The sequence below is a fragment of the Tauraco erythrolophus genome, chromosome 17 (genome assembly GCF_009769465.1).
Source record: "Tauraco erythrolophus isolate bTauEry1 chromosome 17, bTauEry1.pri, whole genome shotgun sequence".
Classification (NCBI taxonomy): domain Eukaryota; kingdom Metazoa; phylum Chordata; class Aves; order Musophagiformes; family Musophagidae; genus Tauraco; species Tauraco erythrolophus.
In genome coordinates this window covers 16,887,729-16,901,428 of record NC_141481.1, presented here as the reverse complement: position 1 = coordinate 16,901,428, position 13,700 = coordinate 16,887,729, and the positions used below count along the sequence as shown (strand labels likewise).

Below are 13,700 nucleotides of genomic sequence, written 5' to 3'. Positions count from 1 at the left end.
TATTTGAAGTGATGTTCCTGAGATGTTAATCTGTTTAGAGGGACGGCCCAAGAGCAGCATGAAACATGTATCTCCCTTGTCTTTCTGCCTTTTCCAATGGGACTTCCAGTTCTGTGTGTGCTTCCTGCTGCCTCCTCCGTTGTGTTTTCGGCGTGCTGCTGCTCGGGCAGATGCAGCTCAGGGACTCGGCGGAGCGGTGGGACGCCTTTCTCCCAGCCCTGAATTCCCAAGAGGAAGAGGGACTGACAGCCTGATACAAAGTGGCATCAAGCACTGGAAGAAAGTGATAATTTCTCTTGGAGGGGTTTTCCTTTTCCTGTCCGCATCAGGTGTAATGGTTTGGGTGAAAGTTTTAGCTGAGCTGAGGTTGGGTGTGGGGGTTTTCAGGCCATGTCGATGCCAAGCGTGCTGTGCTCTGCGTGAGTAATTTGGAAGAGGTCAGAGTTTCCTACAACACGTCCTGTTCATTCCCATGGGAAAATGGCTTGCTTTCTTAGGTTTTGCTTATACCGACTGGCAAAAGAAATAAAGGTTTGGAATTCCCTGGAGTCTTGCCCGGCAGCGTGAAACCCAGCTCTGCGGAGGGGCATCGAGTGTCTGACATCAGGCTCGGTGACAGCAGATGGCTTGCCGAGCGCCCTGTGCCAGGTCGGCTCGCCGCTCGAGGAGTGGGCTTGGGATGGCGTCAGCGTCGGTAGGAGTCTAAAGCAGGGCTGGAAAAATAGCAGAGGAGTCGGCCCGAATGCTGAATTAGAGAGAACAGCCCCGACTTGTTTCCCAAGCCTCGTTCCTTTTGTTGCGTCATGCCAGATATTGGTCGAGAAAGAGATGGGTTGATATAAAATCAGCTTTAAACAGGACTGTTTCCTTTTCCCCCAGTGCTGCGTGCCCCGAGGGCCGGGCAGGGCTGTGGAGGTGGCAAGGCAAGTCGGTGGCTCCACTGGTGCTGCGTGTGCCGAGGCAGGAGCATCCCTTCCCGGGGATCGCAGCGCGTTCTGGCGGAGGGTGAGCGTCGCTCTCGAAATGAGCTGTACTTGGCTGCGAGCAGAGGTGGTGCTCGGGTGGGGGAAACCCCGTCAGCTACAGAAATTAAACTTTAAAAACTTCCCTGAACTTCGTGGCGTCTGAGGTGCCTGAAATGAAAAGGCGGAGGAGCAGCCGTGGCACGGCACGGCCGGCAGCCTCTGTGCAGTGGTGGCATCTAGTGGCTACTGCGGCCAGTGGGGCTGTGGCCCTCTGTCCCCAGGTCCCTCGGACAAGGGGGAAGCCTAGGAAAGTGAGGTGAGCTGCTCGGCTTCCCTGTCAGCTGCAAATGGGGGGAGTGTGTATTGGACTCAGGAAACTGCTGTTGTTACTGGGACTAAACTGGTACGGTGCCAGCCATGAGTCCCTTTGAGCTGTCCTGATGCACTGAGTGTTTATGGAAGAGGGAAGCTGACATTTGCTTCAGAACACTGCAGTTGCATGGTTTTTGTCCTTATCGGTGAGCTTGTAAGTAGAGTTTGCTCAAAAACCTTTCGTGAATTTAGTCCCCAGTCCCAGTTTGGGTGTATGCGAGTTAAAAAGGGCATTGCTTTCCTCCAGCCTGTGTTACCAGGTGCTGCTTAAATGCTGACTGTAGCCTAGAATACAAAGTCACAGCAGCTTTGTGAATTCCTCAGGCCAGTTCCCTGGCAGTACCGCGGGGTGCAGCCCTCAGGAAGGCCTTTACTCTTCACCTCCAGCACCCTGATGCCAAGGAGAGAAGTTCCGCGCAAAGACACGGACTGCCCTGAGGCCGGGCAGCGAAACCAGTTGCCTGGCAGCTGTCTGGAAAGGTGAAGACATGGATTCGGTGCTTTCCTTCCTCTGTGCCTTTGCATTCGGTGCTTGACGTCACGTCTGGTGGGCAGCAGGTGCCTGGACAGTCTACCAGAACCGTTCCGTCGTGATGAGCTGGTTTAAATTCCCACCCAAGCGGTGGGCTGCCGTCCCTGCCTGTCCCCTGGGACTGGACATCTGCAGGGGCAAGTACAGCTGTGCACCCCGTGCTTCCACCCTGCCTCTCACATCCCTTCTCTTCCGAGCATAGACATCACTGTGGAGGACTTCTGTTTTGCCTTTTTATTTTCCTGTGCATCTTTGGAGCCAGGAGCAGTTGCAGCAGGAGCTCAGGAAGTTTTCCAGTGCTGTTTTCTGGTGGTTGCCCACTTTGGTCACGGTCTTATTGTTCGACCCAAAGACCGGCGTTGCTTTGATTTAAAGTATGTGGTGTCGTTCCAGGTGGGCATGGAGGGAACGGGTATTTAAAACATTGCTCTGGTGACTGTCATGTGTATTTGTGACAGGGAATGCCTCAACGGTGGCATTTTTTGGAAGCACATGGCCTTTGTGCCTGGAAAACAGTGTCCTTATTCCCCCTCCTTGGTGCTTGCATGCAACTGCTGCATCCAAGCGCCTGGGCTGCTGGCACGGAGGACACGGAGGACTTACTGCTTGCAGGGAGCTCTTGTGCCTACCAAGAAATGGGGAAGTTCGGAGTGGAGTCTCTGGGCATTTTGCATCTGAAACAGGGCAGTGGGCTTAATAAACCCCTTCCCTAACGTGCCAGGGGATGATCCTGGTTCAGGAACTGAGGGGGAGATGCTGGGTGCTCCTTCTTGGTTGTGGAGCAGGCTTGCTCCCACTGCTGCTCGCCGTCCCTGGGGATGGGGGAAATTTATATCCGCCTGAAAATAAATATGGATCACTCACTTGTCTCTGGAGGAAGATAAAATGTAAACTGTATTTTCTGTGATAAAGCACTGGAAATAGTTGGAATTTAAGATAATTATCTTTATTGCTTTTTATAGCACCCTATGAAGGCTGAAATCTAATTTGTTTTTCCCTAACAGGGAACTCCTGCTGATGACTCAGAAAAATCCATTTGCTTTATTGACAAACTTGTCTGTTTGGTTATCGGGGCAGTATCCTTGCAGGAAAAGGGAAATACAGGTCGTCACCCAACGGTGGGTTTTTAATATAGATTCAAAGTTTGATATCTATTGGTGAGAGGGGAAAAAAAAAAGAGTTGATCTAATCAGAGTGAAGCGACTCTGCTTTATTAAAGATGATTGTAAATTAGTTTCTGCTTCAGTGGGTGTGCAGTAATGGTGCACGGTGCTTTGGTTGAGCAACTTCCATAGGGTTGAAGCTGATTAACTGGAGCTTGCGGAGAAGCTGCTTTTCCTGGGCACCTGGTGCCATTCCCAAACCCAGGCTTTAGGGAAGGAGGTGGGAGGTGCGGTCGTGCCTCCTCCCTCCTGTGCCTGGGGCTCGCGTGGCCGCGCTCGGCTCGGGTTGGATGTGTTGCTTGCAAGTGGAGTTGCTCCTTTTTTAAACTTCTCTGTCTGAATGTGAGACAGGCTCCCCGTTTTGAACAAACTCCTTGTGGATCTGAAGATGTTGGGCATCCCTCTCGTCTGCACAGCCCGGTGTTGTCGTTGGGAGGGTCTTCAGCTGCTCTGGTGCTATGAAGAGCAGGTGTCAGTGGTGCCTTCCCAGTTGTTGGTAATGGGTGAATGTGTTCTGCTGCACCTGGGAGCTGCTCAGAAGCAGCAGCACCATCCTCTGGACAGGCTTTCAGTATCACCCACCTCCCAAAACGTCCTTTGGCTGTTTCAGGCAGTGATGTTTGTTGAGAGGTGGTGGGTCTGCAGGCTGACGTGGCACAGATTCTTCTAAATTGTTCAGCTCTGGCTCATCCCCCAAAAGTCTGTAGTTTAACACTGTCACTCAGGTTAATGCTGCAGACCACTGCAGCTGGAGTCCTAACAGGTTTTCTCCAACAGTGGAGCAGTAAGCAGTCCAGGAGTTAACTGTATTTTTAGGGAGGAGGGAGAGCGCTCCCCAAGCGTAGTCTTTGCCTTGAAGCAGAGGTCTGTTCCTATCAAGTCTCTGTAGCCCTCTGCAAACACACAATACAGCAAGAGGGAGAAAACATCACTTTCTGTAAACATGAGGTGATAGATCTGGGTGGGCAGAGCAGCTTTCTTGTTCGTCTCAAGACCTGTCAGTGTTTGCTCAGCTTTTTATTGACTTCCTTGCAGGAATTGACTACAAGACCACTACGATCTTGCTGGACGGCAGAAGGGTCAAGCTGGAACTCTGGTGAGTGGCTGGGGACAGGGGCCGTGGTGGGATGCTGTCCCGAGCTGCAGAGGGTGCAGAGCATCCCCAGGCGTGCGGTGGAGCTTGCTGGCTGCTCTTACCAGTGAGTTACTCCAGCAAACCAAAGCCCTGTGCGGTGACGGAGCAGCACAAACCGCGTGCTGTTCTTTGCCAGAATGGTCCCATTACAGTGTTTCTCCGTCGTACTGGACTGTGTACCCATACAGCTCTCCGTCAAGGAGAGGACAGTACTATTTTGGAAGCAATACTGGATTTTCCTGAAATCCTAGGATGAGAAACATAGATAAGAGAATAGGAAAGGAGGAGAAAAAAGTGGATGAAGCCCTTAGTCCCTACAAAAGCTGCTCTGTCTCAATGACTTGAGTAGAAAATTAAAACAGGAGTTGGGAATAGACCTCACAGTTAGTGTCAGAGTATGGTAAACCACTGGAGAGCAGGACTTACTGGAGCGACCTGACGGTGGGATGGAGGTGGGAGAATGCTGCCTTATCTGTCAGCACCGGAGGGAGATCTGGAGTCCTTCTGGCCCAGTTTTGTCTGAGGTTTAACCTGCTGAGAAGCTGACACAGCAATCCTGTAGATGAAAGGAGGGATAGGTAGCCTGCCCCTATTCTGGGTTTCTCTGGGAACTAGCAGGGAATGACACAGGCCCTAAAACATGAAGTTAAATAGCCCCTTTACCAGCACTTGTATCAAGTAACAGGAATATCAGTAATCCGTGGGAACTGTTAAATAGGAATGAACGCCATGCTCTCAGCCTCAGAGCCTGACTCTAGCAGTGTATAGTTTCATGGTTTAGTTGTACCCCTGCTCTCCGAACCTCAATGTCCTCGTTTTTCTTACAAAAGAACAGAAGCAGCCAATTCTTCTGTTCTAGCTTGTGTGTTTATACGTGCTGCTTCTATTCTTTTATCTCTCTTGTAAGATGTCTGTTTTAACATTTCAGCCCCAAGTGTGTAGTTACTTACTGCTTCCCTCTTGAAACCTTGTTTTTATACTGTAATTCTTGAGCTGGAGAACTAGCACAAGACCTTCCCTGAAAAGCTGGTAGCATCAGTTTGTGACACCTTACTGTAACCTTTTACCATTGCTTTCCTCATACAACCCAAGATTTGATTGTCGGGGGAGAAGGAAATTTAAGCACAGACTGTTAGACCGATGTCCAGGACCAATAATAGGGTCCTTGAGAGCTTTAGATCTGAAAGAACGACTGTCCTGAACTTGAGGTCACTGTAGCTGATGCTGACTCTGGCTGAGGGTTTCATCAGGCTCCTCAGTGGTCATTAATGTGTCTTTTATCCTGGCCCAGTGAATAGATATGACAAACATCATAACATGTCCCTGATTACCCTGACACATTTCGGTATACACTGGTTAAATGAGCGTGCTGGGCTCTGGCTTATGGTCCCAGATGTTCCTGCAGGCACTGAGAGGTGCTGGCAGTGTAGTCAAACTTATTTATACCACGTTAGGTGTTGCAGTCAGGACAAATGACAGTGACAGAATAGCCCCTTATTGTTGCAGCAAGCTGGAAATGCTGTTCCCTAGTCCCGTTCCCGAGCTGTCTGTCGGGTGTGATCGACCAGGGCTGTCAGAGATGTGGGTATAAAGATACTTCCTCTCATTTTTGGTTCAAGCGTGTTTGGAAAAATAAATGAAACTAGACAGCGCAAGACAATTTCTCCTATCTTGAGTGGCTGTGTTCATTTTGTGGTGTGTCAGCTGTTCTGCATGACCAGGAGAGGTCTGCAGTCTCGCAGACTTTCAGCTCCTGTGGGAGAACTAGAGAGAAAATCCTTTGCCCAAGGAAATAAAGTGACTTGCATCCTGGTACATCATAAGGTAGTGCTGGAGCTGAGTGGTTTTGGTTTGTACCTTCTCCGTGGGAAGCGCGATGACAGCCAGGATCTCTGGACTGTGTCTGGCTAACCACAGGTGGTGATGTATCCACTGATTCTTCCCAAAAACACCGTGCAGAGCAGTTTGGCTACCATGTGTGTTCGGAAGATCTGACAAGATCAACACTGATTTCTTTTTATTTATTTATTTAAGTCCAACAGGAGATGTGCAGTATGGGATTCCATTCTCCAGATGTCGTAGCTGTAACTTTACTTTTCTTTGTTGCAGGGACACATCAGGGCAAGGAAGATTTTGCACCATTTTCAGATCCTACTCTAGAGGAGCCCAGGTAAGTGCTGCTCTGAGTGCTTTGATGGGGCACACTTGCTTTTCTTTCATGCTGTAAAAATCTTTCATACCATAGTAAAGAGCTTGGAAGAAGAATGCATCGAGCATCAAAAGGATGGGATCTGTGTCAATGGCAAGAGGCACTGCATGTCATCTTGCTGCCTGATATCCTGGTTTTGTGACATGGTGGGAGAGAGGGCAGTGAATGACAGACTTTCCTAGAGTCCTACAGAAAAGGTCTGTTACAGACTATATTTGGTATTGGTTCCTAGAGAAGGGCTGAGAAGGTGGAGTTATAGAGGACAAGGTGATTCTAGCTCTAGATCTGCCTTAGCTTTAATGTGGGAGCTCGTACTTTCTGAGGTTTCTCGAATTTGGTTAAATATGACATTGGCTTTCCCAGTGGAGTTCTTCCAGTCTGTGTTGCCTTCCAGTCAGTTCCAAAAATAGGGTGGCTCCTACTTGCGTGTTTGATGCAGACTCGAAACTAGAGCAGCTCAATTGGATCATAAAGTATGTTCCTTAAAACATGAGACAGAGCGCTACGTTTTGAGCTCCACCTTTGGGCCCTGCTCCGGAAGAGCATCTAGATTCCAAACAGCAGAAGAATCTTGTGTTCTTCTGAAAAATTGCAGGTAGTTAATGGTGCTTTTAGTAGTGTGACAGGATCCCTGCAGGATAGTCTTCCTAAGTTAAATGAAATACTGTATTTTTCCTTTTGTTTCCAAATTGGAAAACTTTGGCGAAAATTCCTCCTCTCTTAGCTTCTGACTCTGAAGTGTCTATCTATCAACCTCCTGACTGTGCCAGTATCCTGGTAGCTTCCCAGCCTTTGGGAAACTTTGCCACTTTTATTCAAGCTCTTGCCACTATCACTCTTGGCTTTTTGCTCCTTATGGCTGTAGACTTTTCCTTTTCCAACTGACAAAATCCATCACGCTCTCTTTCTCTAAGTCTTCCTGCAAATTCACTCGTGCTGTAGACGTGAGAGCGCTTCACCTGGGACGTGCTGTTGGTATCTCCTCCGGTGTCTCGTTCATTCTTGTTTGTGCACATCTCTGGTGGTGTGGATGCTTTGAGGCAGCTCCTTTGAAGCGGAGGCCAATTTCCTGGTGCTTGCAGAAGTGCAAGGCGAGGAGCGTTGGAGCGTGCCTTCTGCGGTGGGAGAGCGTGGGATCTCCCGTTCACATGCTTGGTCCAATGTGTGAGTTTATCTTTAAGCTTCCCTCTGCCCATACTACATTTCAGAACAATCTACAGCTTCAGTCCTGATATAACCTGTGGTCTGGAGACCCATGGGATTTACCTTACCAGTTGTAAGTGAAGAGAATCAGTCAGCGTGGTTTTCTGATGACCACGTAACAGTCAGTCTTTTGGTCTTTGGTCAGTCTTTTTCTGAGCTCTTGCTGTATGAGATGCCAAATCAAACTGGGAATAGAAAACAGCAGGCTTCCCAACTAATGTGTCCAGAAATATAATTTGAGAGCTTTCATCCCTGTCTGCAGCGTGACCTGCTTTTCCAAACTGCTGTACAGAAGACTTTCTCCCCTTCGTGTAGACTGTGAGCTCCTCGGAGCAAGCGCTGTGTCTCCACGAGGCTGCACCCGGCAGAGCCTGCACCCACATGCCACGACTTGTAGGTGCTGCTGCCATACAGCAAACTGGGGCAGACAGGAAAGGTGAAATGAGGGTGGTGAGGCACTGAACCAGGTTGCCCAGAGACGTTGTGGCTGCCTCATCCCTGGAAGTGTTCAAGGCCAGGTTGGATGAGGCTTTGGACAACCTGGTGTAGTGGAAGGTGCCCCTGCCCATGGCAGGGGGGTTGGAACTGGATGGTTTTGAAGGTCCCTTCCAACCCAAACCATTCTGTGATTCTGTGACTGTGGATGGAGAGGCAGATACACAGCTGTCTAGAAACTGCCATGGAGCTGTAAGGCCTTGGCACAGTGCATCCTCTGAGGTCCTGCAGCACATTCTGCCTAGACGCTACGTTTGACCCTGGATGCTCTAAGTGTCGTGTATCTGGCTGACCTTGAGGAGTTTGAAATTGAAGTTTGCTTTCATCTTCCCTTCTCAAAATGAAGTTCTTGACCTTTCTTGCTTTGGAGGCAACATCTTCCCTTTCTGCTGTATTTATCAGTATTGCTTTAGGAGCTCTCACCTTAGCCTGCAACACTTGCCTTCCCCATCGTATCTGCTTACCCCTCCCAAGGAGTCGGTCTGAGATGTTCACAATAAACCTCACCAGGCAGTCAGAGGGACCTTTAATGTGAATGTGTTAGTGCTCAGTGCTGGGGTATGGAGCTTCCGTGCACAGCAAGGTGTAGCTTACGCCTGTTCCTCAAAGCCTGCGTTCTGCTTGTGCAACGCATGCCTTTGCCAAAGTGCTGTTGCGATACCTGAATCCTGACCTGCCAAAATAGTCAACCCTTACCCTTAAAAACAGCAAAAGAGCCCTGAACAGCCAGCCTGCCCAGCAGGAGGAGGAGGAGTTCCCAAGCCAAGTATCGCCACTGCCCTCTGAAAGCGTTCATGAGATGAGCACAGTGAACAGTGGGTGCCTCTTGAAGACTAATGACTGGAGTCCTTGTGCTGTCTTCTCCAGGTGGCTTGGAGTAAAACTTAGGTTGGTTTCAGCATCAAGTGATGGGCTCCCATGTGACGATACAGCAATATTCCTGTATTAGCAGGAATGCAGGTTTTGTCTGTCTTTAACTCAGCACATCTTTCAATGGAAGAGGAAAGTATCTTAATGGTTAACCAAAGGAAGAGGACTCTTTGTTTTGAATAAGAAATGCCTGTATGACTGCAAGAATGGACTTCAACACCTCTGGTTATTTTCAGCGTGCAGCAGCTAACAACTTCTGGCATAGCCTTAGCATAAAGACAACTTAACCCAGTGTGATCTCGGGGAGAAAAGCGGTAAAAAAACCTTATTTCTTCAAGATGTGTTTAATGCTACGTGCTGTACTGACTTCTTTGCTTCAGCTGTCTGCTTTCCTCTCTTGGTATTGTCAGACTTCAAGAATTCTGCTGTAGGAAGCCTGATGCAAATCCAGTTGGAGGCAAGAGAAACAACTTTTTTTAACCTAACAAGCCAAAAGCTCAGGAAGAATAAATACAGCGGAGAAGAGAGACGGCAGGGTGGGAAAAGCTCTGTTTAAAGTGCAGTGTGGTGTTTGTACAAGAACAGCTTGATATAAACTGGCCACGAAGCACCTTCACACTGAAAATGAGCAAAAGGTTCTCAGCGGGTAGAGGAGTGAGACGGAGCTGAGCTTCCCATGAGGAGCACAAGGGAAGCTTGAAGAACAAGTTTCCAGAAAGGACTTTGATGGGTTAGCTGTGAGACAGGAGGCTGCTCTCAGTGACCTGGCAGCCTTTGCAGGGGTGACTGAGAACAGGGTGAGTCTGACCAGCCAGTGCTTAAGAGAATATTTGGTATGAAAAGTGCCTTCAAGTAAGGGACACGCATCCGACTTTCCCACACACACCTTATTGTGGAGTGATAAGACTTGGATCTTCTGAAGTAAACCCTGAAGGGGTTGCAAAGTGGAAAAACAGTCTTTAAAAAGGGAGCAGACCTTCTCGGGAGGCAGAGCCTTGCGCTTTGCCCAGTCTGGGCTGCAGACTAGTCCCCCCCAGGGAAAGGACTCCTCTCGAGCACCTCAATACCTTCCCCAATTTAGGCTCCACACCGCTTGCCTGGGCACATAGCCACGTGGTTTTCATGTTCAGCAGGAACTTCTTCCTCTTCAAAACATCTGAAGCAAAATAGCTTTGCTGTCCTTGTTGAGCTGCCTCCAACTGAGGACCAGTCCCTTCTTTCAGCCAAGGTGGACCAGCCGTGTTTGCCTCAGGATGCGCTGCGAGGATCACAGATGTGTCTTGCTTTCCCTTCCTGCCTTGCCTGGCTGATCTGATCCCATTAGGGATGCGATGAGCTCTTTGGCTCGAGGTGGAGGCTTGTGGCATACTGGTGTGCCTGGGGCCCTCTCCTCTTCTTTCTTCCCTGGGATTTGAGTTTCCCTTCTTCTATCGCAGCTGCTTTCATCATCCTTTCCCTCTTAGGGTCTGTTGGGTCAGCAAGTCCTGACCACATCACTTCAGGGTCTCGCTTTGGGGCAAAAGAAGAGCAATCGTGTCTGGGATAGCAGAGCACTGGCCTCTGGGCACTGGTAGGGCAGTGAGAGCATGCAGGCCACGTCATGGTGACTGATGGAAACCCAGTGGTGCTGCGACCTGCAGAACAAACTCATGGAGTCTGGAACATGCTGTGTTGCAGAAGAATTTTTATATTAATTCTTGCAAGAATTAATATAGGAAGAAGCAGTGCCAGGATCATTCCTGATGTCCTCATGTGCTAGTGATTTAAACTGTTTCTGGAAAGGCAGCTTGCCAGCTCTTCCCAGACGGTGTGGTACAGAAGGTCCTTCGTGAATAGTTTCAGACCATCTATAGGAAGCTGTAATCAACGTTGAAAAATGCTCCTGTCTTACAGCAAAGCTGCAGCCCCAACAGACTAATGAATATTGTTGAGTTCTGCTTAGGCAGGTGGTTTGAGTAGCTGCTGTTTATCCTCTTCAGGGCTTCTTAGTATGCAGGAAGGTGGTGGCTTTTTTGGCAGCTCAGCAGACCCTGAGATGTGGGCTCTGCTCTACCTTCCGTCTTTCTCTGTTTCTCCAAGTGCTTTACCTGCCTCAGGTCATTTTGGTGGGGCCGTCCAGCTGCTGGAGGAGTCTGCCCTGCCTGCCAAAATGTTTATCAAAACTTCAGTGACAAATAACGCCCCCCCCCCGATGTGTTACGCTGTTGGGAAATGGTTTGGCAGCAGGATGTAACAGCCCGTGAGCCAAGGTCCGAGGTGCCAGCTGGAAAACCATCACCAAGCGTAGCTCCGAAAGAGCAGGCAGGAGAGACAAAGTGTTCTGGTTGCCGTCAGCACTAGGTCTTTGTTTGTGGTTTACTTCGTCCTGTGGGCCGGAGAAATCCAATCTGGAGGGCTCTTCCAGGCTTCTTCAGCAACAGCTTTTTTCCATCGGTGGAGAACAGCAGCGAGTGACACTTATTGCTTATAAGCCTGGTCAAAACCTGCAGCAAGCAGAAACAGATGATACTTCCCCCCCCCCCCCCCGCCCCGTGGTTGTATGGACGGATCTTTGTGTAAGCTCCCGCTGAAAACAAGGTTGGGTTTTGGCAGAGGAAGTGTCCACATGTGCTGCTGGATACAATAACAGACGATCTCTCCGTGTTCCCTGTTCACTACACGACGTACTCACGTGGAAATTTCTGTCGCTGGAATGCTGAGGGTCGTGCCAATCGCAGTGGCGTGGAACAGAGAGTGGGAATGAGTTTTGAAAATCAATGGTGAAAAGGCCTGAGATGGGTCTGGGGATGGGTCCAGTCATCTTCCCTCTCTCACAGAAGCCTGTAGGTAGGTCGAGGAGAAGGACTGTTTGCATGTTGGTGAGGGCTCCAGGATACCCTTGATCTCAGAACCTGAGGGCACAACTTTTCACTTCTGTGCAGCAGGAATTTGGGGTACATAACGCTTTAAAGATGCTTAGTGAAACTAAATACTGAGAGATACGGAGATATTGTGGTGTTGACAACCATCTAGGCACTTAGAGAACAATTTAGGCTGCTGGGAAACTGTTCATTTGTCTAGTTGAGTAAATTAAAATTCTGTGCATGCTATTCCAAAGGAGACACTTTTTTTTTTAAAAAAAAAAAAAAAAGCCAGCAGCTCTTACTTGGAACTGTGTGCAGAGCTGGAGCCAGCTCCCTGTCTGCGTGCGTGTCTGCGTCCTGTTCTCTCTAGGGCAGAAAATGGTAATGCCAAGTGTATTTGGGATGTGTGCTCTAGGAACGTGGTGTCTGGAGCGTGCCAGCACTGCTTGGAAGAAGTATGAGGTGATGTGGCAGCACCACGAGCCGGCCAGAGGCTTTTAAGATGGCTTCCTCCATCTTCTGCTGAGTTACAGCAGAGCTGGTCTTCATACCCGTGCTGGGGAGGACGGGACAGAAGCAAGGCGTCAGACAACGCGGCCTTGGTGTCTTCTGACCTTTGGGAAGCTTTCCTTGGCTGTCTGAACTCTACATGTGCCTGCACGGAGCTGTGTTGTGACTTGGAGGGCAAGCTGGCAGACGGCGTGGTGTCTCTTGCGTTTAGAAGCCGTGGTCTTGACCTTCCACCCTGCTCCTGAGAACTTGGGGCTGTGTTTTTGCTGATATTTTATCCTTATGCCTGTTTAAAGAAGATCCAGGCTGCAGCTGCCAGCAAGCTCGAAAAACTCTCTCCTCCTGGAGCATGTTTCTGGCAGAAGCAGTCTTCACAAACTAGGTCTTGGGTCTGTTTCTCTTGGCTAAAGGAACTTGTCAATCCAGAAATAAAATAAGTAGACTTTATTTAACTTGCTGGCAGTTTGTCCTGGAAGGGGGTCATCAAACTTTTTGCTTTGTTGTTTCCTGACTCTCATTCCACACGTGCAGCCTTGGAAGCAAGAAGTCAAGTCAAATATAACAAAAATGAAAAGAAAGCTCAGAGTCTCTCTTTTTTCTTTTTTCTTTTTTTTTTTTTTTCAAAATGCACTTAAAATGTAATGTGTTGTGGTGTTTCTTGCCTTGGGTTCTGGAAAAGCAATATCTTTGGTTTTGTGGATTTTTAATTATGGAAAATGATTGCTTCCTACTTACTATCTAGACCTAGGAGTAACTGATTCTCTTCTCCAAAACAAAACCAACCTCCACTTAAATTTTTTTGCCTGTTCTAGAGATGACATTTCAAAAATTAAGGACTGTAGGCATGAGCTTTAGACATTCCTTGGAGGAAACTGAAGATGCATCTGCTTCCCCCCACCCCACAAATACTTCTGCAATTATGAAAACTCATCATCAGGTCCCTCAGAACAACCTCAAACCCAAACTTTGGAGAGCGAGCTCTTCGTGTTGGGCTACCAAGCATGAAAACCATCCCACCACTGGTACGTGAGGTCCTCGATGGTCTCTGACTTGTACCAGGACAGAATTTAGGCAGTTTGTCAGCTCCCTCCTTTGCTGTGCTATATCTAGACATCTCCTAGAGAACTAGGCTTCCAGCTGAGACTTCCCTTTGCCAAATTGAAATCTCTTTTGCTTGCGCTGAGGACTTGCCACAGGGGCGGCTGTTCCCGGAGGATGCTCCTGATTTAGAGAAGACTGGTTCTGCCGAGCTTGCTGCTGAATGATCTGTTATCCTGGAGTCAGCTCGGGCTGGTTTGTTTTGCCCTTAGCTTAGTCTTGCTGCTGCTGGGTTACCTTTCATCCGGCGCTGCGTTCCCAGCAGCGCGAGATCATCTGTTCCGCCGTAGCTCCTGTTTCAGGGC

General features: G+C 48.9%; 1 protein-coding gene across 3 annotated transcripts in view; it reads left to right on the top strand.

Moving 5' to 3' along the window:
• RAB40C (RAB40C, member RAS oncogene family) overlaps positions 1–13,700 on the top strand; it is a 35,467-nt gene that overhangs the window by 16,196 nt on the left and 5,571 nt on the right. For all 3 annotated transcript variants that reach the window (XM_086622109.1, XM_086622110.1, XM_086622107.1), the window contains exons 2-3: positions 4,068–4,128; positions 6,277–6,337. In XM_086622109.1, the coding sequence (XP_086478235.1) occupies positions 4,068–4,128; positions 6,277–6,337 (122 nt within the window). The remainder of the gene's footprint in view (positions 1–4,067; positions 4,129–6,276; positions 6,338–13,700) is intronic.